Source organism: Mauremys reevesii, unplaced genomic scaffold (genome assembly GCF_016161935.1).
Source record: "Mauremys reevesii isolate NIE-2019 unplaced genomic scaffold, ASM1616193v1 Contig1, whole genome shotgun sequence".
In the NCBI taxonomy this organism is placed as follows: domain Eukaryota; kingdom Metazoa; phylum Chordata; order Testudines; family Geoemydidae; genus Mauremys; species Mauremys reevesii.
In genome coordinates, this window is record NW_024100715.1 from 2,968,507 (window position 1) to 2,993,043 (window position 24,537).

Genomic DNA, 24,537 nt, shown 5'->3' on the forward strand with positions numbered 1-24,537 from the left:
GATACTGCGTGGGGTTGCAATGTATGTCACAACATGATGTCTAATGGCCAATCAGAACACAGGACTTCCTAATGCTGTTTTTTAATTTCCCATAAATTATAGACTCACCCTTCTCCAAGAACAGAGATAGGCTGGACTTCGGACATCAGATTAGCAGTGATACAGTTAGATAGAATTATAATACACATGAACTCTTGCCACACACTATGATGATTACTGATCATATTAGCTCCATCCTCAGAATGAAACCTCCAAACACAAAGTGGAAACTTGAGTGGCTTGTGTTGTATTAAAATTTGGAAGAGCAGCTTGGAGACCTCTCTCCTTAACTTAAGAATAGAAGCTTCTGGCAGCCTGCATGAAAACGTCCTCAGGGCAGACATACAATTGCAAAGCACAACCTATGGGATCCTCCTGGAAAGAAAAGGACAAAGCCACTCAAGTATAGCGCTATAAGTTACAATTCACTATAGTCAGTATATCAAAGACGTCTGACAGATGTAGAAGAGTCAGCATGATTGACTTGATCTTCACCCATGATCTGGAGAAGGTCCGTTAGCAATGTAGTCTGTGCGCTAAGTGCTGGTTAACGACCAGACTGACAGGAATCAAGGAAATCTGAGGTTCCCCAACTAGCACTAGAGTGGCCTTGACAAAAAATTCTTGATGACCTTTCCCTTAAAAGCAGATAATAGACAGGGCAATAACTGAGAAAAATTTTACTGTCAAAAACGGATGTCTTTTCTAAGGGCCTATTGGTCACTTTCTTGCCCTAAATTTCTTCTGATAATAGTCCCAATGTCTCCCAGCTGGATTTTATTAGAGTCTAACTCACAGGTTATAACCCAAAGAGCAGTAGGAACTTCCATTCCCTTAGTGAGTGACAGTGGCTCATACTCAAGCAGAGATGACAGTGTTTGTCCCCCACAGATAAGTCCACCGCTCTGGAGTCTGAAAACTTGGTCTGAATCTGCATGTTATTTTCTGAGAAATGGGTTAAAACTCCCTCACAGTGAAAACTACTTGGTATCATATGTCACTGGAAGCAACACAGATCCACCAGGCCTTTTTGTCACTTGGAACAGCTTTGCTGATCAGGACTTTTAGAAGTTAGATGGAGGCTAAGAAGCCCAGCGGTGCCTCATGCAAAGCCCTTGGCACAAGATATCAAAATGTTCATATACTGCAGTTGGAGAGACTCCGGCAGTGTCTCCGGCCCCCATTGTTCCAGCCACCTGTTTTCCTCTTCCTCCGTCGCAGACCATCTGTATATCCCTTGCTGACCCGTGAGAACATGGCTAGGAAGACGGTATTTAGAAATTATTGTATCAATTGCAGAGGGCAAATATTAAGCAGAAAAAAAGATGGTTAATGTCACAGTTATTGGATTAGAGGTACATGACTCTAGGATCCTCTCCTTCTAAAGGCTGGAATACCACTGGCAGCCCACAATACTTTGTAAATTTTTCCAGAACCACCTGCTGCAGAGAGCTGTGCCATGAGCTAGGCTGTAGGTCCCTCTGGAGTCCCACAACACAGTGACACAGCGATGGTGGGTAGAAATGCTGTATAGAGCTGGGTGTGGATGTGGCAGGTGCTGTTTTTCAAACAACTGTTCTGGAGAGTGGACCTGCTGCACCATTGCAGGGACCAACAGTGTCAGGTGCTGCCACTCCACAGTCTTTTGTGGTTGAGCCTCCCCTTGCCAACTGAGACGACAAGGTGTTTCTGGACTCCCAAGAGTAACATGAAACAGTGAATACACAGGAAGTGCCTGTTTGGTGTGCAACGTTCAGAATCAGCCCATTTCTGAGAACAGGAAAATGAAACTAAAATTTTCTCTTCTCTACAGAAGCAGCCATGGCTGCTGTGAATCCAGCAGAAAAGCTCTTAGCTGAACTGACTTGTTCAGTGTGTACAGATTATTTTAAAGATCCAGTGTGTCTAGATTGTGGGCACAATTTCTGCCAAGCCTGCATCACTCGCTGGTGGAAGGGATCGACTTCAAACTTCCGCTGTCCTGAGTGCAGAACAACCTTCTGCCAGAGAAACTTCAAACCAAACAGACATCATGATCTAAGGAATATTGTAGAAGCTTGCAGAACACTTACATTGGAGTCAGCAAAAGAACCAGAAGTTGAGAGAGTGGGTGAAAAACGCAAGAGGACTTTAGATTTCTTCTGCCAAGAAGATCAAATACCCATTTCTGTGGTTTACCATCTGCCCCGAGATCACAGAGAACACACTGTGGTTCCCATAGATGAGGCTGCCAAGGATTACAAGGTAAGAAATTACGGGACAGTGTAAAAGTTGGAATGGCCAGGAACAGTATTTTAATAAAAAAAATTGCAAAAAAGAGTGGATAATGTTAGAGACCCTTAAGAACAATATTTTAGCAATGAGAACAGACATATAAGACACTGTTATTAACCTGTTCTGGCCCCAAACCATTTTTAACACCAATAAGGACTCAGAAAAGTCAGTTCCGAACTGGTCACGGGCTGAAATTTATACATATAGCACAGAACTATTACATTGGAACTGCTGCTGACCTCGGACACATATTTTGCTAGAAATTATAAATACATCTTTTATATAGTTGCCAATTTTGGTTGGAAATATTCTTGGAGGTGTCATAACCTAATCTTTAACTAATCCTGGAAGGTTGGCAACACTAATCTTGTGTGCATGTGTTGTGCACATGTCATGAGTCGGTGCAGCCTCAGGAACGGATGGATTTTCCTCCAAAAAAGGCACATCAAGGGGGAGAGGAAAAGTTTCTTAGCTGAAACATGACATATGAAAGAAGTGTAGTTGGCTTCAATATTGTCACCTCTTAAAAAATATCAGTAACTTCTGGAAGATCCAAACTTACAGAGATTTCAGGGACCTGAGTGTACTGACACACAAACCCTTCCAGGGCACCATGAAGGTCCTACTCACCACATAAATCATTGTGACTGATTCTGCTTTTCATGTTATTTTGTATTTGTTGTGTATTTTTGGGAAGAGTCCCTCTCATATATGGAGGTGAGACTTTCGAGTCTGTTATTTTTCACTGGTAATTTTTAGATAGGTCTAAATATTTCTGCTCCACAACTTTTGACAGTGTTAGAACGTGGTTCTAGGCTGAAATGAGTTAATATGCGTCTGCTACTAATTGGTTCTCATTCCGAAAATATTGTCCTCAAGGTAATATGCTAGATGGATACATTTAATCCTCTGGGTCACTTTGGAACCGTGTGTTCCAGGTCCTATTTGGTGTTTAAAAAATGGTTCTGGGCTGGAATGGGTTGATAACAGGGTGCTAGAAATCAGTTCTCATTGGTAAGATATTGTCCTCAAGGTGTTTTTTGGTGTTTAAAATATGGTTCTGGGCCAAAACAAGGTATCACAATTCGTTATGAGTCTGTTCTCTTAAGTGTCTGTAACAGCACCTGCTGGTTTTTGCAACAATTTTATTGATTAAAATGCCTTTCTGGGTGTTACTGGCTCGTTCCAGCTTTTACACCATCATCATCCCTATATTTCTGCCTCTGGGCATGCACCCTGCTGTCTCTTTCTAGGTATCCAGATGCCTATTTCTCACTTAAGCCCCAGACTGATTCACAATCTGGAGGAAGACAGACGTGTTGGGAATGGAATGTGAAATGCTGAGATTGTTTAGGCTTCTGGGACGAGCCGATTACGCTGGGAACTGTGTGTAAGGGCTGGCCTTCAGCCCATTCTCATCGGCCAGCTAATTGTAAATAGGATGATAAGTCAAACAGGTGTTAGGATGATAATTACCCTATGGGGTTACAGCTGCGGCTGTGTAAATTTAATTAACCAATTAGCAATTGTTTGATTGCTTGCTATAATGGTATATAAGAGCATGCTGGAAATGAATAAAGAACTCTCTGTTTTATCATCACATGGGTTGTCAGACTGTCCATGCTCTCCTGCGATGCAACACAGACGTTTGGCTGCCTGGCTAGAGTGTGCGGTCTGACCTGGCAGGTGACCTCTGAGCACACCTCCCGGATCAGCCTCACCCTTCTAACTTTTAGTCCAGGGGTTGCGGTGCTCACCTGATATGTAGGAAACACTGGTTCAAGTCCCTCCTCCACCTGTTGGGAAGGGATTCGAATGGGGATCAGCCACCTCTCAGGTGAGTGCCCTAACCATGGGCTATGGTGATGTGGGGCTCCCTCCATCTCCTCTGTCAAAGCTGTTCCACTGGGGATAAAGAGTCATTTGGACCAGAGAGAGAGACCACAAGCATGAGAATGACTGTCTAGCCAGGTAGTTAGAGCACTCACCCATTTTATTATGTGTTTAATATTCTTGAAAATATAAAAAATGTGGGGAAACCCTCCAAAAGCACCAAAACTAAACCAGTTTTTCTTTTTTTTAGGACCAAGTTCGGAGCCATTTGGAGATTTTGAAGAAAGAGAGAGAGGAGATTCGGTCATTTAAATTGAGTGGGGAAAGTAAAAGCCAGGAACTGCTGGTAGGTGCCGTTATTACTGAGAAGCAAATGTGCCCAGGGACATTATCAACACATGGCTTAGCCTGAGGCCTGGTCCACACTGGGTGGGGGATTGATCTAAGTTACACAACTTCAGCTACGTGAATAACGTCGCTGAAGTCGACGTACTTACATCTACTTACCATGGTGTCTTCACTGCAGTAAGTCGACAGTTGATGCTCTCCCGTTGACTCCGCCTGCGCCTCTCGCCCTGGTGGAGTACCGTAGTTGATGGGAGAGCACTCGGCGGTCGATTTATCGTGTCTAGACTAGATGTGATAAATCGAACCCCACTTGATCGATCACCGCCCGTTGATCCGGCGGGCAGGGGCAGCTCTAGCTTTTTTGCTGCCCCAAGCACGGCAGTCAGGCTGCCTTCAGTGGCATGCCTGTGGAAGGTGTGCCCGTCCCGCGGCTTCAGCATACCTGCCGCCAAATTGCCGCTGAATCTGTGGGATCGGCGGCCCTCCCACAGGCATGCCGCCGAAGGCTGCCTGACTGCTGCCCTCGGAGCAAACAGCAGGGCACCCCCCGCGGCTTTACGCCCCAGGCACGTGCTTGGAGCGCTGGTGCCTGGAGCTGCCGCTGCTGGCGGGTGCTGTAGACAAGCCCTATGTGTCATAAGAAGAATAGTGAGCAACATGTTCCCTTTGGAGAGAGACTATTACTTATTTATTGTCATTGTAAAGAGAAATTTCTAGTTTATGGAAAATAGAGCATTAAAGAAAGAGTTTTAATAATCCTAATATTTTCACTGATAATGTGAGTGTAATTTGTAATTTGGTTACTTAACAGTAGTTTCTCCTTTAGTCTTTCAACTACGTCTGGTCAACATTTTTCAACCAAAAAACCTTCCTGAAGATAGATGGGGTTTAGTAGAAAACAACTTTTTTCATGGAAAAAAATCATTTGCAACAAAATTTTCATTTTTGACAGGCAATTTCAAAATGAAGCAAACGTTTTTGTGTCATTTCCTTCTGAAATTTTAATTTTGGTTTTAAAAAGCTGACAAACTTTCAAAATTTCAGATTTTTTAAAATCCTTTTCTTGCCCTTTTTATTCACTCCTTTTAGCCAATGAGTACACAAAAATGAATAAATTCCAGGGTTTTTTTTACCTAGTTTTTATTTTTGTCACTTTTGGGAAAATGGGAGAATTTTGAAGGGGTACAGAGAAAAATAAATAAAAAGAAAAAAGGGGGGAATGAACATTATTTTGTTGCATTTTGGGAAAAGAGAGGGAATGGGAGAAACAAAAATGTGAAAATTTTCAAAAGTTATTTTATGGTATTTTTCAGAGAAATTAAAACTAGTTCCATTTTGAACATTGAGAAACAGAAACAACTTTGAAATTTCAATTATTTTTGCAAATTCGCCCCACGCCCCAATTTTTTGGCCAACTTTACTTTCCACTGAAATAACCACAAAAGGACAATCAGTGCAGCTGCTATAAGAATCAGCTGCCCCACAGGCTGGTCACTTAAGGCCTAAAACAAAGCACAAGGACGTCATTGGAACAACTCCGGGTCAGTTCAGTGAGCTTTGGAACAGCCCTTAATGGTATCACTGCTAGACATTGACATGGAGAAGATCTGGGTTCCAAATCTGGTCTGATTTCCTTGCTCCTAGGGCATCAGGGGCCAGAGAGTGCTCCAGAAACTGCATGAATTGGTGGACATCTGTCCAGTTCACATGCACTCATTCCTAAGCAACCTGCAAACTCAGATTTGCATGTACAAAAAGGGGTCTTCTCAGCAGCCCAATTTGTGCTCAAGGTCACTGTGTGGCTTAAAATTCAAGATTTATGGTGGGCCAAATTTTATGTATCCAAAACTGTTTTCAGAACTCATGAGAGCAAATGGTAGAGCTCAAATTTTAGTACCTTTTTTTTTTTATGGCCCTTTATGTCTATATGTATTTTGTGGACAGCTTGTGTTCCTCAGTTCAAGTCTAGTGCTTCTTAGTTTGGGTTCTGCTGTTTCCTCTACTAAAATTATCCTTGCCAGTCAGTTCTGAATCCCACACCTGCTGTGCTTCCTGTTACTAGAAGGATCTGGTTTTCTACAAGCCACAGATCACAGATTATCCAATTAATGCGAGAAAAATTCATATTCTAAACAACAGTTAGGACTCTTGAAAATCTATTGGAAAATCTTCTCTCTGCATAGCATAGAGTATGTTCTCCATAAAATGTCAGAAGTTAAATTCTGTGGGGTTGCAATGACATGCTACCATGTGCAAAAAATGTCCCATGGCTCACTCCGTATTCTTGTCCTTCACCTGTGCTTTTCCTGTTCGTATCTTGTCATTTCAGAAACAGCTACAAACTGAGAAGCAGAAGATTGTGTCTGAATTTCAGCTACTGCACCAGTTTCTGAAGGAACAAAAGCGACTCTGGCTGGCCCAGTTGGAAGAGCTGAATAAGGAAATTAAAAAGAGGAGGAATGAGTATGTTACCAAATTATCTGAGGAAATATCTTCTATCAGTTCCCTGATCCGGGAGATGGAGCAGAAGTGCCAGCAGCCAGTGAGTGAATTCCTGCAGGTGAGACGGTGTTAGAAACACCCCAGAACCTTTCACAGTTAAAGGAAGTCTCCTAATGCTTCACTTTTGGAGTGTACGAGTGAATGGTCATAACATACAGTCTTGCTACAATATACATTATTTTTTCATTAAAGTCAATGGAAATATACTTCTTGAGTACAATGAGCATTAGATCGAGCCCTAAATGAAAAGAAATTCCTCTTTTGAATTCTAATGGGAGAAAACTCCTCCAAAAATGGCAAACTCCAAACTCTGTTCTTCCCGTCTCCTAATGCAAGAACAAAGGGACATTCAATAAAATTAGAATTCAAAATTGATCCAACTAACACTTTTTCACACATCACATAATTAGACCATGGAACTCATTGTCACCGGATGTTGTTTAGACAAAGCATTTAGCAAAACTCAAAAAGTGATCGGATATTTATATGGATAACAAGAATATGCAGAGTGATATTAAACCTCATGCTTCATTGCTTCAACTAGTCGCTAACTATTAGAGAGAAGGATGAGAATGTGGGAGGCAGATTATTTTACACCTTCCTCTGAAGCATCTGATATTGTCCACTTTTGGAGACAGAATACTGACCAGATGGACCTCCTGTCTGATCCAGACTGGCATTTTCTGTGTTCCAAACACTAACTTCTGAAGATCTAAGATGGAACCTATCATAAATAGCTAAGAAGCTGAGTTTCCATTTAAAGCCTCATTTTGCCACTCTTCCTACCTACCACAAAAAGGGAAAATATTGGCCTTAACATTGATACATGAGGTCTGAGGCTGTGGTGATTTTTCTGACAGAACTGAAGTTAGTTAGGGAAGCTGTTCATTTCTTATGGTACCCTGAAAGTATAAGTAGTCGTTAGAATTCCAAAAGCCTTCTAATGACTTTAATTTTCAAAAAATGCCTCCAACTAGGAAAAAAAGAAAAAAAAGATGAGAAATAAAACAAATCATACTGGACTTCTGAGGCTGATATCTAGGGTCAAATTCTCTGTTGCAACCAATATCTGCTGTGGGCAGCATTCTTCACTCCTCAGGTTTCCTGCATTCATCCTGGGGCTTGGGATAGTGAATGGCCCTCTGTTACTCTGTACCCCACACCCATTGTTCTCAGCCAGCCTCAGCTTCCTGTAGATGTCAAGAAGTCCACAGGACAGGCCTTCAGAGTGTTTGTGGGCGAGTGGGTAGAGAGTTTACAGCATGGGGGCAGCACAGCACGGGGGCATCCCTCCCTCTGGACCCACTGGAGTCTGCAGGAGGGGATCTTCTCCACACCTGTGAGTGTTAGGAAGATCCTTGTTCAATACTGAGCCCTCTGATTCCGTGTGCCAGCTGATTATCCAAATGTCATTACACGAAGAGTTGGTGTGCCTCCTTATACAAACTTCCTAGGCCCAGCTCCTGCAGTGAGAGCACTTCTCCAAAAGAGCAAAGGTAACTCATTTAATGCTTTTGTTTGCATTAATAAATAACAAATAATTTCTCTTTGAACCTCAATCTGTGAAGACAAAGTGAGTCCCCTCCAGAGCAGGAGGGATCCCCAATATGTGATAAATGGGACTGAATTTCCTTTTCTCTTTCTCCTCTAGGACATCAAAGGCACCGTGAGCAGGTAGGTGGCTCCTTCTCACTCTCCCTTTCACTTCCCAGGGCAGGGAAGGAATTTTAAACATGAGACATTTCTCCCCATGGTCCAGCAGTGCAGAGTGTGGGGCTGGTTCCCAATCTCCCTCCATTAAATCTAATCTTGGGGCTGTTGTCATTTTGACCAGACACCAGAATAGAGCAGCCTGAGAAAAGAGTGATTGACCTACAGATGGGGTATTGATTTGTAGTGTGGCTGGTGAAATAGAGACCTCAGGGGACTGCGGATGGAGAACAAGTTTTTCATTTCTAGGTCATAGACTCCAAACTCCACCTAGGTGGGTAGGGATGGAAAGTCGGTGCCATCTGATGACTATTCAATGAGCTGTTTATTAATTGTTTCTTAATTATGCAGTGAGCTCTAGCCATGTGCTGGGCGTGGCAACAGATCTGATGGAAGAGACGTTCCCTGCTCTAGGGAGTTTATAACGTGCTGTTATCAGTAGTGCTATGGCAGTGCCTGGAGGCTCAAGGCAAAATCAGGGCCCCACATGCTGGGTGCTGCACAGACACACAGACAGAGACAGTCCCTGCCCCAGGGAGGTTACAGTCTAAATAGACACAAGAGACACAGGGCGGAGGGAGGAAGGATTAAAATCAATTTAAGGGGACATTCAATAAAGTCAAAGTGCTGCACTTTGGAAGGAAAAATCAAATGTACAACTATGAAATGGGGAATCACTGGGGAGGCAGCAGGACTGCGGGAAAAGATCTGGGGGTTGCAGTGGGTCACACAGTGAAGGAGTCGGCAGTGTGATGCTCTTGTGAAAAAGGCAAATGTCATTGTGGGATGTTGTCCCAGGTTGCTGTATTCACCGCAGGTGGTGCCTCCTCCTGGCTGCTCTGGGGATTAGCTCTTCCAGGGCCAACCCCTCCCCTTGCGTCTCTCCCCCGTTGTGTCTCTCTAACTCTGCAGCCTCATCTCTCACTCCAGGAGCTGCAGCTTCCTCTGCGTCACTGAATGGTTTCCCCTTCTGGGGTGCAGAGTCTCACTGGTCCCACTGCCCAGGCAGGAGCGCCGCCAGCTTTTTTGCCGCCCTAGGCGGTGGAAGGTCCCGCCCCTGAAATGCCGCCCCCGACAGAGGTGGCCGAAGATCCGGTCGCCGCCCCCCAAACGTTAGTGCCCTAGGCGACCGCCTAGGTTGCCTAATGGGTTGTGCCGGCCCTGTGCCCAGGCATTGCCACTCCATCCATGGCTGGTAGGGGAACTCGAGCCGCCCACTGCTCCAGGGTCCAGCCCAGGGACCCTACCACACGCAGGCAAGGTCTGCTGTCTCCCTGGGCTGCTTCCTACTCACCTCCCATAGGCTTTCTTCTCCACTCTTCTCTCTTACAGGGGTTAGGCAAGGTGACCCTGGCAGTCCCCTCTAGCCCTATGATTCTAAGTACGCCGTTCCCTCAGGGCCCAGCTCCTAGCATGCTATTCTTTCCCTGGGTTCCCTCCTTCCCTTTCGAGTGCACAGAGGGGGGCTGCAGACTTCCTCACTGCAGCCAATTTCTGTTGTCAGCTTCCTGGCTTTATACTAGTCCAGCCCCCACCTGCTCAGCTGAGCTTCATCGTCCAATCAGGGGTTACTTCTCTGGCCTAAACCCCTCATGTGTGGCCTGTCTCACTAATCTCCTCTTCCTCTGCTTCCTTCACTCTTTTCGGGGGCTGATGTGGGGTGAACACCCCACCACATATGTATTAACAGGAGTGTCGTATGTAAAACACAGGAGGACGTTGTTCCACCCTTCTTGCCACGGTGCGGCCTCAGCTGGAAAACTGTCCGGTTTGGGGCATCACACTTTAAGAAAGATGTGGACAAATTGGAGAAAGTTCAGAGGAGAGCAACACAAATGATCAGAGGCTTAGAATGGATGAGCTGTGAGGAAAGGTAGAAATAAATGGGTGTGTTTAGTTTAGAGAAGAGAAGACTCAGGGAGGGCCTGATAACAGTCTTCAGATCTGTCTGAGGCTGTTCTACAGAGAGCGGTGATCAGTTGTTCTTCACGTCCCTTGAGGGCAGAACAAGAAGTAATTTATACCCCACACTCAAGTGCTAGGGATCTCTCAGTGCAAGGCATTTTTACAAGCCCTCAAATCATTTTTGTGGGTCTTCTCTGCACCGTCTCCACTTTCTAAACGTCCATTTTAAAATGGGGACTCCAGTACTGGATGCAGTTTTCCAATATCGGTCTCACCAGAATGAAGGGGAAGCTTGTAGTGTCAAAACTGGTATTGGACCTATTCCTGGGGCAATAGAGGATTTAAACCTCCAGGGTTTGCTGAGCTACAGCCATTCACAAGAGTAAAATACATTTTAGTAAAACACAAATATGAACGAACTCCACAGCGAGTAACACTGAGTTGTTCTTCAGATGCAAGAGGGAGAAGTTTCAGAACCCAGTGGCCTTTTCTTCTGACCTGAAATGGAGAATCTGGGACTCTTCTCAAAACTCTGCGGTTCTGGTGACCATAGTGAAGAAATTCAAAGGTAATAAACACTCAGCTGGGGAATTTTCTCACATATATTACACTGATAATTGACAGAGCTGGGGAAATCTCTGAGGGAAAATAACTGTGGATGGAGATAGTCAGCTAATCATTTGGAACCTATGAATTCTCTACTCAGCTCTCAATACAGCACATACACACTGGGTTAGAGTCCTAAATTCAGACTGCTTGGGGGTTTTCCTTTCTTAGCAGCTGTGAACGTTAACCTGAGCTTGAGCTTCCTGCTGAATTAACTGTTTCTGGAGTATGTTTGTTTGGATTTTTTGTGTGCAAGTCCTCCTGGGTCATCACAGTCCCTCTCTTGCTTTAGAGCGGGTGGCGTGGGGAACCTTTTTCTGTCACGGGCCACTGACCCACAGAAAAAAAACAATGGCGGGCCACTCACCCACGGTGGGATAGAGAGGGAATGTGGAGGCTCATGGCTTCCCCCCAGCAGGAAGCCGAGCTGGTATTCGCGGCTCCAGCCCTGCGGAGGGAGCAGAGGAAGTGGCACTAGGACAATTTTTACAGTGGGGGTGCCGAAAGCCAGTGGTCCCAAAACTTTTTCCCTGGCAGCCCCCTTACCCCTGTCTGTGCCCCCTCTCCCCAAAGCTGGTGCCAAGACTGGACCATGGCTCCGGGGTGGCGGGGGAGGGACACAGACAGGGGTAAGGGGGCTGAGGCTGGGACCACAGCTGGGGGGCAGGAGCAGGGGCCCAGGTGCGGGGCCACCAGACAAGACCCCGCGTGAGGTGCTGGGGACAGAGCCTGGGAGTGGGGCCGGCGGCTGGGACCCCCGCGCAAAACCTGGGCCTTCTAAAGCAGCATCCTCTGCACTGCTAGTTCCCGTGGCTAGTCGGCACTCGTGGTTCCAACCCTGCGGTGGGGGGTGGGTCCTGCGGGCTGGATGAAATTTAGCAACAGGCTGGATCTGGACCACGGGCCATAGGTTCCTCACTCCACCTTTTATCCTCCTGAGCTGGAGATAATGAGACCACCAGGTCTGTCAGGAAGGATGAATCAGTTTTACTGAGTACTAGTGGAACAGGAGCAGATTTAAAGTTGATTGAATGCTAATCAGTGAAAAAGTGTCTGTATATTGGATTGTCTGTGAATTGTGTTGGTTGGTTTCAGAGGGTTTGTCTACACAGCAATTAAGCACCCATGGCTGACCCGTGTCCGCTGACTCCGGCTCACAAGGCTCGGGCTGGAGCCTGGGCACTGTGACCGTCTCCCGTCATAGAGTCCCAGAGCCGAGGCCTCTGCCCAAGCCTGAGCATCTACACCGCAATTAAACAGCCCCATTGCCCGAGCCCTGCGAGTTTGTCAGGTGTCAGCTGTCATGGGCCAGCCACAAATGTATAATTGCTGTAAAACATCTCTGGGTCTATCATGTAACCTTAGGTCATGTCCTTAGTTTTTAATGTTTGTGGTTTATTTTTTAGTGACGTGTGTAATGGTGTGAATTGCACATAGCCTCCTTAACTATAACTTAATAACGTTTGTTTTCTTTTCATTTTGCTTTTGTGTTAGAATGTTAACAATGTGAATATATCCCTAAACATGACAACCTGACATTTCGTCTTTTCCCCCCATTTCTTCCTCTAGACTCACTGTCGTCTAGACAGCAGTTGGACATAGGTAAATTTCTTGGATCAAAGGGGGAATGAAAACTTTCCTATGAATTATGGTGGCTCATTGGCAGCACCATAGTTCAGGTTTTGTTTCAATTTTGCATTTGACAGGAGCTGAACATGATATTAGTGGTGGCTACACAGATCTTTCCTAAAAACAGAAAAGTCGATTATTTTCTCTGTTATCATTTAGAATTAAGCCTCACTCATGATCTCACGATAGAACTGTAGCTCAGAAAAATCCCGATATTTGACAGTTCTAAAAATGAGGCTTAATTTTGCTTATAAATCCTGTCAGCTGCCCTGGGTGCAGCTGAGGCTCCCGCTGTCACCACCCCAGTGCGGCAGCTCCCCTGCCAGCCTGGGAAGTGGGAGAGGGGATCTCACTGTAGCCCCCAGGCCTAGGGAGGGTGAAGAAGGAGGAGCAGAGATGAGGCTGGGAGGGCTTTATTATGGCCTGGGGGCTGCAGGGGGCCTGAAGTGATTCGGGGGGCTGATGGGGGCTGTATTGATGGTGGGTTCTGAGCAGAGAGGGTGAGTGCTGGGAGGATGAACTGAGGGCAGTGGGGTAGGGGTACTGAACTGATGGGGCGGTGATGATGGGAGCTGGGAGACTGAATTGGGGGGGTTGGATGGGGACAGAACTGATGGGGGCTGGGGAACAGGATTAATTGCTGGGCAGGAGATGGGCAGATGTGGGTATGAGAGCTCCTGCAGCAGGAGCCAAAATCACTGTATCCAGTGCATGGGGAGAGGAGGCAACACTGATTGTCATATGCGCAACCCTGGGGAAGGGCCAGGGGAGTTCAAACATCAAGAGACTGAGCTAAAAACCACAATAGAATCCCTTTTCAAAATGTCATGATTCTGGGGCCAATCTCATGACATTTGATCTCTTGAAGTTGGCAATACTGTATTAGCCATTGCATAGCCTTGGGGCCAGCAGTGTGGGGTTTGGAAAGTCCCCCTGATAGACCAGCACAAGCCAAGCAGCCATGCAGGAAGTGTGCGGTGTCCTCAACCACACCGCAGCAACACAGAGTCATGGTGGGGCAGTGGTGTCTCTATAATAGCAGTTTTTATATTGCTCGGCTGGCTGATCGTTAGGAGGGAGGGGGCTCTGCAAGGAGACGGGCTGTGCAGAGTTGCATCATTAGACAGGGGGACTTTGGATTCCCTGTGATCTGCTGGAAGCCTCCTATGATGCCAGGGTCTCTAATCACATCTGTGGGGCAAGGTGGGTGCAGGTGGGGAAAGATTCCATGGGCCTGATTGTCAGGCCCTTTTATGCTGCTCTGTCAGAGCAAAGGGGCCTTAATGTGCGTGGAAAAACTCCCAGAAAATAGCTCCGGTGCAAGGCTGCCCCCCCACTCCCCCTCACCCCCGTCCGTGTGAAGTTGGCATTGGAGCTCTTCAGCAACTCTGCTCCCAGCCGTTATTGTAGGAGTGGGTTGGGGCCATGCTGGGGGCCAGGGCCGGCCCTAGGGGGGTGCAGGGTCCAGGGTGGAAGTCACGGATTCATCTCTTCTGGGACCAGCCGCACCAGCCAATAGCACCGGCCCGCGGGGCCCCCCAAAGCGCAGGGCCCGGCACGGTCGCCCCGATTCGCCCTTCCCAGGGGACGGCTCTGCTGGGGGCACAGACAGGAGGCATCACACTCTGGCTGCTCTCTGCTTCGCAGCCCTGAGGCCCCTGGAGCGAGGTGCCAGGCAGACTAAAGGAAGGACAAAGGTGGCTTAAAACCAGCTCCCTCTGACCCCCCTCGTCTTCCCCCCCAGCACAAGGATGGAATCACTGAGACTCAGACTCGGGGTCTGGGGCCTGGCTCAGCAGAGCTGATCCTTTCGCTCTGTCCCTGAACTGGCTCTGTCAGGGTGTGAATCCCCCCGGCCCAGGGCTCAGATCTCAGCGCTGCTCCCCATGCAGAGCTGGGTAAATCCGGGACGGGGGAGGTTGCCTGGTTCACTCCCCAGCTGGGGCAGGTTCTGTCACTGACACGATCAGACCCTCCCCGAGGGCTGAGCTCTGCCCCTCACGCTCTGATTCTCTCTCTGCAGCGAACATGACTCTGGATCCAGACACGGCCCATCCCGACCTCACCGTCTCTGCAGATCAGAAAACTGTGAGATTGGGATGCACACGGCAGGCTCTGCCCGACAACCCTGAGAGATTTGACACTGCGCCCTGTGTGCTGGGCTTCGAGGGATTCACCTCCGGCCGACATTCCTGGGAGGTGGAGGTGGAGGAGATGGGAGTCTGTGCTGTGGGGGTGGCCAGAGAGTCTGTGAGCAGGAAGGGAGGGATCCAGGTTAACCCTGAGCAGGGGATCTGGGCTGTGGAGGGCTGGGGGGATCAGTACTGGGCTCTCATGTCTGCTGAGCAGCGCATCCGCTTGTCCCTGAGCCAGGCACCCCGCAGGATCCGGGTGTATCTGGACTATGAACGGGGGCAGGTGATGTTTTTCGATGCTGGTCACAGGGACCCGATCTTCACTTTCCCACCGGCCTCTTTCGCCGGGGAGAGAATCCGCCCGTTCTTCCAGGCTGGTGTTAGTGTCCCGGTCTTTGGGGTTCTTGGTACTGTGCGGCTCACACTGTGTCCCTGAAGTGCCAGGTCTGTCCCCATGAAACAGGCTCCTCTAGCCCCCACCCTCCTGATCTCTATGACCCTGGAGGACTCAGCCAGTCTCCCTCCGCACAGACAGGGCTGAAGGGGGGTGACTCTCTACCCTTAGCTCTATGGCTGTGGAGGTCTGTGTGAGGCTCTAGGCTGGGTCTCTATGCTCCTAGGAGGCCAATTTAGTGTGGAGTGGGATGGGGGGAATCTCACCAAGAAAGGAGGGAGACCCCTGTGGGAGGGACCAAGCCGAGGGCCAGGGAGAGACCCCTCAACGGGGGATAGGGGAGAGCAGGGAGGAGACCTGGCTGAAGAAGCTGAGGGGGGGAGTGTTTAAAATAATTTTAGTTGATTGTTATTTAGCCACAACCAGCTAATATATACTTAAATACAACTGTTAGCGTGTGTACGAGGTGCGAAGGCTGGAATTTTCAAATGAACCGAAGTGACGTAAGACTCATTGATTTTCAGTGGAACTTGTGCTGCTAAGTAATTTCAAGTGGGATTTTCAAAAGCACCTAAGTCATGGAAAGCACCTTAACCTTATTAAAATCCCTCCGTAAATGGACCTGAGAGGGAAATTTGTCTGTTTAAAACTTTCTGGAAAACACTGGTTTGCTGTGTGAGGTGAATTTTGAGACAGAAACAAAAGGTCAGTTTCCATATGAATTTTACCAAAAGTTTTTTAAAATGAACAGAGCCCTGAAAGCCCAATCAGTTCCCTTGTGTCTGCTGCCCAATATAGGATGTAAAAGCAAAACCAGATGAGAAATGTAGGATTGATGACAAATATACAAATGATGCTGGATTCCATCATACACTACATTTTCTGCTAGATCATCTCTCCCACCCCCATTATACTGTCAAGTAAATCATCTAAGGGTATGTCTACACTATTTAATTAGGTCGATTATATAGAAGTCGATTTTTAGAAATTGATTTTATACAGTCGATTGCGTATGTCCCCACTAAGCACATTAAGTCAGCGGAGTGGGTCCTCATGACCGTGGCTAGCATCGACTTACGGAGCGGTGCACTTTGGGTAGCTATCACACAGTTCCCGCAGTCTCCACTGCCCATTGGAATTCTGGGTTAAGCTCCCAATGCCTGATGGGGCAAAAACATTGCCGTGGGTGGTTTTGGATACATGTCGTCAGTGAAAGCAATGGCAGACAATTGTTTCGCGCCTTTTTTCCTGGGTTACCCATGCAGACGCCATATCACGGCAAGCATGGAGCCCGCTTAGCTCACCGTCACCACTGCTGTTCTGGGCAAGTCTACTGTGGGGAGTGCTGTGATCCAAGTAGCCAATGCAATCATTGACGTTCTGTTATCAAGGGCAGTGACTCTGGGAAATGTGTGGGCCTTTTTAGATTTTAGGTGCATCATATTCCTGTCCTTTGTCACTGGTGAAGAAGTGTTGCAGCCATACGTTCCAGTCCAGCCGGTGCTGTAACACCCAATAGCACTTCTTTGGTTGACACATGTAACAGCTCCAGGGCTCTTGCTCTTTTGCCTTTTCCGAGGTACCTTGCCCTACCAGGACCGCCAAGCATTCGACACAGAAGCACCTGCAGCAGCTGGCATTGCTACACAGCAGCGGCTCCTTGCCTTTGCAGCAGACAGTGCAGTAGGACTGGTACCCGTCCTCGTCGGATATGTAGCTTGGCCGGGTTCTGGGAACATCTTCCCTGCCCAGCTCCTAGCAACCTCCAGGGCATGGTGTACAGCTCCACCACTTTCCCTGCAACTCAGTTCTCCCTCTCTCCTGCAACTCAGCTCTCCTGCTCTCCTGCAACTCAGCTCTCCTGCTCCCCAGCAATGAGCTCAGGGGATCCATTTTGGTCCTTTTGGGAGCTGCTGGCAGACATGGTACTGCTGCTCCGGGAGGACTCCTTGGAATCCCCCTCAGTGAGGTTGATCAGGGGCACCTGGACAGACATGGCCATCTTCCTCTTAGAGCACCGAATGGCAATCTTCTGTTGCTTGGGCCATCCTCTGGAGTGGAGTGGTTGGGTGCCCAGAGTCGTCTCCCCCCTCCCCCCCCGGCCGTGTTCTTGGGCATCTGGGTGAGGAGGGTATGGAACATGGGGAGGAGGGTAGGCGATTATACAGTGGATGCAGCAGGGGTCTGTGCTCTTGTAGGCTTTCCTGCAGCTCCAACAGACACTTCATCATGTCCGTTTGCTCCCCCATTAGCCTCAGCATCACGTCCTGCCTCCACTCTTTACGCTCACTTAATTCTTTCCTGGCCTCTGCCACTGAATGCCTCCATGCATTAAGCTGTGCCCCATCCGTGCGGGAGGACTGGCTGAGCTTGACAAATGCATCATCACAAGTGCATTTTTTTCACCTTCTAATCTGCGATAACCTCACAGACAGAGATGACAGGGGGAGCATAGAAATATTCTATGCTCGATGATTCTGGGGGGACTGCATGGTCACCTGTGCTGCTGAGTTCATCACGCTCGCTGACCAAACAGGAAATGAAATTCAAAAGTTCCTGGGTTTTTTCCTGTGTACCTGGTTAGTGCGTCAGAGTTCAAAGTGCTGTCCAGAGCGGTCACACTGGAGCACTCTGGGATAGCTCCCGGAGACCAATAACGTCCATTTGTGTCCACACTACCCCAAATTTGACCCAGCAAGGTCAATTTTAGCACTACTCCCCTCATCGGGGAGGAGAACAGAAGTCGATTTTAAGAGCCCTTTAGGTCGACGGAACGGGGTTGGTTGTGTGGACGCATTCATTTTTAAATCGACCTAACGCGACTAAATTTGACCCAACCCCTTAGTGTAGACCAGGGCTAACTGTAAGGGTGGGAATTACTCTGGCAATACCAGGAATGTGAAATAAAAATGAACAGATCATATGGAAAGCCCCTTGAGATGCACTGAATTAAAACCGAAATATCCAGCATCTGTCACATCAGAGTTGTTTTCATGCGGTGCAAACTGTGTATAAAAAAATGACCATATTTGGTCTTCATGCATCTCATTTTTCTTTTAGAAATCTCCCTGATTTTGCTGTCAGCAATTGATTGTATCTGACTTTCCTCCCAAAGTGGTCTTTCTAAAATGTGGATAAATGCATATCTGGATGGTGTATGTTCATATTATTAAATTTGCTGACAGTAGAATTGTCACTGGTGTGATTGTTGCCTGGTTTGAATCACCACTGAGAATGCCCAATTCGGGACAGGGCAGATACACCCCAAAAACCGGTGGTTTATTCTGTAATTAGATTCACCAAAACAGTAACAGAATGAGCTTTTATATCCCCACACCAGTTATCAGGAAGCCAAAGCACAGTCCCCTCTCGGCATTCCAGCTCCTGGCTTGTCCACCCAACCTGGTCTTTTGTGATCAATGATCACTAAAACCAGAAATCACACATAAAGTTCTTCCAAGCCCAAAGCCACTGTCCTCAGGTCAATATATACTTTAGATCTTACCAAAAATCACACTGCAGCCAATCTCTTAGTAACTAAAAATGAAAGTGATGCATCTGATGAAGTGGGTTTTAGCCCAGGAAAGCTTATGCCCAAATAAATTTGTTAGTCTCTAAGGTGCCACAAGGACTCTTCATTGTTTTCACTGATACAGACTAACATGGCTACCACTCTGAAACCTAAAAACCAAAGGTTTATTAATAAAAAAGAAAAGGAGTTAGCAAATGGTGCAAAGAATCATCTCCATTACAATTGATGTAGAGAGTCTGTAGATCTGGATCATAGCAGAGATGGTCGTTCTGCTACTTTGCAATGAGTCTTTCTGGATCATCCAAAAGGTTAGATACCAAATGGCAGTTTAGATGTTAAAAACAATGAGGAGTCCTTGTGGCACCTTTGAGACTAACAAATGTATTTGGGCATAAGCTTTTGTGGGCTAAAACCCACTTCATCAGATGCATGGAGTGGAATATACAGTAACAAGTATAAATACACAGCATATGAAAAGGTAGGAGTTGCCTTATCAAGTAGGGGTCAGTCTAACGAGACAATTCAATTAACAGTAGGATACCAAGGGAGGAAAAATCACTTTTGTGGTGGTAATGAGGGTGGCCCATTTCAAACAGTTGACAAGAAGGTGTGAGTAACAGTAGGGGGAAATTACTATGGGGTCACCCCCCCATCTCCCGAGCAGTCAGAGGCATTGCTCAACCCCTCTCTTTAGAGGTGGGAGGGGAATCCATGGGAACGCACCCATTTATTTTGGGACTTTGCTGATTTTGGACAACCAGTTGCTAGTGGTTTGCGGCAGAAGGAAAGAGGAATGGTGTGTTAAAGGGACATTTGTCTGTCAGACTTAGAGCGATCAGACAGCACATGTGAAAAATCAGGACAGGGTGTGGGGGGGTAATAGGAGTCTATATAAGAAAAAGACCCAAAAATCGGGACTGTCCCTATAAAATCAGGACATCTAGTCACCCTAGTCAGACTGTCACGCTGCAATGTGGGAAACTGAGGCAAAGGACACTCCCCAACTGACTGTGAGGTGGGTGTTTCCTTATGATTTGCAAACTTTTGAATCATTGTTGTGGTGTCTTCCCAAATTAACACTGAGCTCCCTCTTCTTTTTAATTAAAGTTTTCTTTTGTTAAACACAGACTCAGTGCTTGCGAGTGGGGAAGTATGGACCAGGGGCGGCATTTAGTTTTCTCAGATTACTGGGTGGGGGTTCAGGCCGGTTTTGTTCTTTACTGTGAAGAGGAAACCCTAGATATTGACTCCAGCCCTTGTTGCTGCGGACACCACCTGGCAGAAGGGTTACACTACAGCTGGCTGAAAAACTTCAACAGAACCATGTTCCACCAGAGAAAGCAGTTCTGCAGAAGTTGAAACACTACACAAAATAGTGTCGAACGGCAGATATTTCATTATGGAGAAAAGACGGAGAAAAATTTCCAACAATGTCAAATTGCTCCCTTTTGACATTTTTCTGAATGAAAAGTTTCAGTGTTTCATTTTTTGCAAAAGACTTTTCGTTTTGACTTTTTTCTTCATTGTGTAGTATACAATATAAAATAAAAAGGCAAAATCGAAATGAAGGCATTTCAAAATAAAACGTTGAAACCGTTCGTTCTGAGAATGTCAAAATGGGATGTTTTGAGATTGAAAGATTTCCCCTTCGGTTTTCTCCTAAATAAAAGCATTTTGTGGAAATGAAACACTTCCAATTAATGCCAAACAATTTTTTTTTAATTCTTTCACTGACAATTTTGAAATTTACAAGTTTTGTTCCTAAGTAGAATGAAGACAAATGTCAAAACCTCAAAATCTGTCATGAAATGGTATTTCTGTCCTCCCCGGAGCTTTAGATGGGATCCCAGTAATGTGCTAGGATGATGTGGCAACTCATGGTATCAGGCGCCACCAGGCGGACAAGGGACATCTATTTAGAACACATCACCGAACATCAGCAATACCAGGAGCGATACGGGAGTGCCACTGAGAAGGGAAGTCAGGAAAGTAACCAAAATACTTCCCTGATGGATTGTATTTACTGAGGGACAACCTGGCCTAAATTCTCAATTTCTGAGGGACAATCTACCCACATTTCAATATTTGCTTTCCACAAGCTACTGTTAGTGTAACCTTTTATGAGTGATGTACCCGAATAATTGGATGCTAATATCTAAACTGTATCATTAAATTGATTAGCCTTAATTTTGGACATTGCAGATTATGGACTATATTTATTTTAGGACTTTTAAATCAAACTTTGTTCTTTTGGATAATTTAAGCATTATGCCCACATGGATAGACACTCTTTCCTTAACCTGTGTATTAGATAATTTTAACATTAGTTCTCCTGGTAATTAATTTTCTCTTTCTTACCATTAGGGGTTTCATCCATCTTTATCTTTGTTCCTACTGCAGAAATAATATTGCTCATTGTAGCATATTGTCTATCCTTCTGCTACCAGTCGATGTCCATGTCTATCCACATTCCATTAATCAAACCTATTTATTTATTTAGAGGAAAACATTATTTGACCCAAAATGGCCTTCTTTCTCAACATTTTCCAGTTTTCTATGCAGATTTGGTTTGTGTTTTCATTTTCTACTGCCAGTTTTGACTGGTTATCTTAATCCCAAGCTTTGTGCCTTTCCAAATCTATTTTTTTAAAATGAATACATTAAAATAATTGCAAAAATGCAACAACAAAGATTGATAATGTGCAGGATGAAACAATTTTCAATTTTTTTGTGAAAAATTTCTCTTTTTAACCTGGTAAATTTAAAAAGAAAAAAGAGATTTCGTTTGGTTTTGAAAATTGATGGGATGAAACTACGGGCAGCGGGTATTGTAGGCAGGGGGAGGCTGGGCCTCCCCAAAGAGCCTAGCATGGCCCCGCCCACGCTCCGCCCTCACGCCAGGCCCCCTCCTGCTGTTCCCAGCACTCTGCCCGAGCTGGCCCAGGGACTCCAGGCAGCTGGTGCTGGGGCCACACTACTCACCCAGTGCACAGACCTCACCACCTGGCGCTTTGGGGGCTCGCCGCCTGGAGCACTGGTGCTGGGGGCGCTGCAGCCATGCTGCCCAGGGGTGGGGGCGCTGTCACCAGGTCCTTCCCCCCAGCTGTGCTCTCCAGGCAGCCGGGTCACCCGCCACCCATGGATGAAACCATTTTTGTATTTTAGGCCATTTAGTAAAGGGGCCCTGATCTCAGCGGGGGCAGGGACTCTCTCTCCCTATGTGTCTGTGCAGCACCTAGCACAGCATGGCCCTGATCTCAGCTGGGGCAGGGACTGGCTCTCCCTATGTGTCTGTGCAGCGCCTAGCACAGCATGGCCCTGATCTCAGCTGGGGCAGGGACTGTCTCTCCCTATGTGTCTGTGCAGCGCCCAGCACAGCATGGCCCTGATCTCAGCGGGGGCAGGGACTCTCTCTCCCTATGTGTCTGTGCAGCGCCTAGCACAGCATGGCCCTGATCTCAGCTGGGGCAGGGACTGTCTCTCCCTATGTGTCTGTGCAGCGCCCAGCACAGCATGGCCCTGATCTCAGCTGGGGCAGGGACTGGCTCTCCCTGGAGATTGATTAATGCTTTACAATGCTTTTGTGCTCATATCCCTCCTCTAGGCTCTGAGACCTGAACACCAGATAAACGGCACATCACACAGCTAGAGGCCTTCCATATGCGGTCTCTGTGCACCATTACAGGGATCCACTGGCAGGATGGATTCTGCAAAAGTCCAATGCCACAAGCATCAAGGCCATGCTGATAAAACCCCAGCTACGCTGGGTTGGGCACGTCATTCAGATGCCTGAACATCGACTCCCCAGAAAAATGTACTCTGGAGAATTGGCACAAGGACACTGGACTCGAGGTCACCCCAGAAAGCGGTACAAGGACGGCATCAGGAACAGCACACACTTCAGTGCAATAAAACTGGATGATCTCGAGAAGGCTGCGTAAAACAGATCAGCCTGGCAGCACACAACACTCGGAGCTTTCCAAGCCTTTGAAGAGGACAGAAATGATCGATTGTTAGCTGCCAGGGAAAAGCATCACATTACAGCTGTAGCTACCAAGACTCTCACCAATGACTCCATCTGCCCAATCTGCTCACGAGCCTGCGTGTCATGCTTTGGACTTCGGAGTCATTGATCCTTAGAGAGAACAGTGGCAGTATCTGAAGTAGGGATTGTGTCAGTGTGAGAAGGTGATGTGTGTTATGTAGCTGTCTGGCTTTACTCCTTATTGCCTGGCTTTTCTAGTTCTAAATTGGGAATTATTTGCTCTTTGCAACTTGAACTGGTTTAAACTAAGTTTTTTGTTTGTTTGAATAATGCAATGGGTTGCCAGAAGTGGCCATTGATGGAATCACCGCACCCAGAACATTTTTAAAAAGCTTAAATGGTTTAATCCCCTTGACCTTCCTCATACAGTTAAAGCTTTGACACCCCTTTCAGTTGGCTGCACAGGGTGTGGTGTGTGAAAGGGGAGGCCAGGTGGCCTGAGCCAAGAAGCCTGGAGCAGAAGGGGGAGGTGCCTCTCAGGTTGTTTACAGTTTTAGTAACTCACTTTAATCACTCCCCCTCGTCTTTTTTTTTAGTTCCTAGAGGAGCTGGGGTACCATCCCCTATGGAATCAGACACAATCATACATAAGCCGTTTATTAATTTAATACAATGGTCCCCAAAGATACTGCATGGGGTTGCAATATATGTCTCAAGATGTTGTCTAATGGCCAATCAGAACACAGGACTTCCTAACACTGTTCGGTAATTTCCTTTAAATGATAGATTCACCCTTCTCCAAGAGTAGGGATGGGCTGGACTTTAGCCTTCAGATTTGCAGTGATAAAGTGAGATGAAATCATAATGCCCATAAGCTCTTGCCACGCAATATGTTGGTTACTTGTCATATTAACTCGATCCTCAAAATGAAGCCTCCAAACACAAAGTGCAAAGTTGAATGACTTGTTTTAAAACGTGGAAGAGCAGCTCAGAGACCTCTCTCCCCTTAACCTAAAGAATAGACGCTTGTGGCAGCCTGCATGAAAAAGTCCTCAGAGCAGACAAAAAATTGCAAACCACTACCTATGGGATCCTCCTAGAAAAAAAAAGAACAAAGCCACTCACCAGCGGGGCTATGAGTTACAATTCATCATAGTCAGCGTATCAAAGGCATGTGACAGATGTTAAAGAGTCAGCGTGATTGATGTGATCTTCCCCTTTATCAGTGTAGTCTGTGTACTAAATGCTGGCTAGCAACCAGATTGACAGCACTCAAGGAAATCAGCTGAGTTGCCTTGACAAAAAATTCTTCATAAAGTTTCCCTTAAAAAGGAGAATGTGGACAGAGCAATAACAGAGAAGATTTTTACTGTCAAAATAAATTCTTTAGTAAGGCCCTAATGGTCACTTCCTTGCCCTAAATCTCTTCATATTATAGGCCCAATGTCTCCCAGCTGGATTTCATTAGACTCCAACTCACAGGTGATAACCCAAAGAGTGGTAGATACCTCTATTACCTTGGCAAGTGACAGTGGCTCATACACGAGCAGAGATGACAGTGTTTGTCCCCCCAAAATAAATCCCACCGCTCTAGAGTCTGATAATGTGGTCTGAATCTGCATGTTATTTTCTGAGAAATGGGGTT

At 46.6% G+C, this 24,537-nt stretch overlaps 1 protein-coding gene across 2 annotated transcripts; it reads left to right on the forward strand.

Annotated features, from left to right (window-relative positions):
- The first annotated feature begins 1,860 nt into the window (after positions 1-1,860).
- Positions 1,861-16,314, forward strand: LOC120392390 (zinc finger protein RFP-like). Of its 2 annotated transcripts, XR_005591677.1 has the most exons (8): positions 1,861-2,283; positions 4,397-4,492; positions 6,824-7,054; positions 8,648-8,670; positions 11,064-11,179; positions 12,787-12,819; positions 14,870-16,080; positions 16,174-16,314. XR_005591677.1 is itself a non-coding variant. In XM_039517106.1 (7 exons), exons 1-7 carry the CDS (start codon positions 1,861-1,863, stop codon positions 15,415-15,417), a joined length of 1,470 nt encoding a protein of 489 aa, XP_039373040.1. In that variant the 3' UTR covers positions 15,418-16,314. The 2 variants fall into 2 exon arrangements, 1 of the variants encoding a protein (XP_039373040.1); XM_039517106.1 differs by having other exon boundaries at positions 14,870-16,314.
- Positions 16,315-24,537: the final 8,223 nt, after the last annotated feature.

Excerpts from the sequence above, each read along its gene's own strand:
- LOC120392390 (XM_039517106.1), top strand. The coding sequence starts at position 1,861 with ATGGCTGCTGTGAATCCAGCAGAAAAGCTCTTAGCTGAACTGACTTGT. Across the intron at positions 4,493-6,823 it reads GTAAAAGCCAGGAACTGCTG|AAACAGCTACAAACTGAGAA; the intron begins GTAGGTGCCGTT and ends TTGTCATTTCAG. Across the intron at positions 8,671-11,063 it reads ATCAAAGGCACCGTGAGCAG|ATGCAAGAGGGAGAAGTTTC; the intron begins GTAGGTGGCTCC and ends GTTGTTCTTCAG.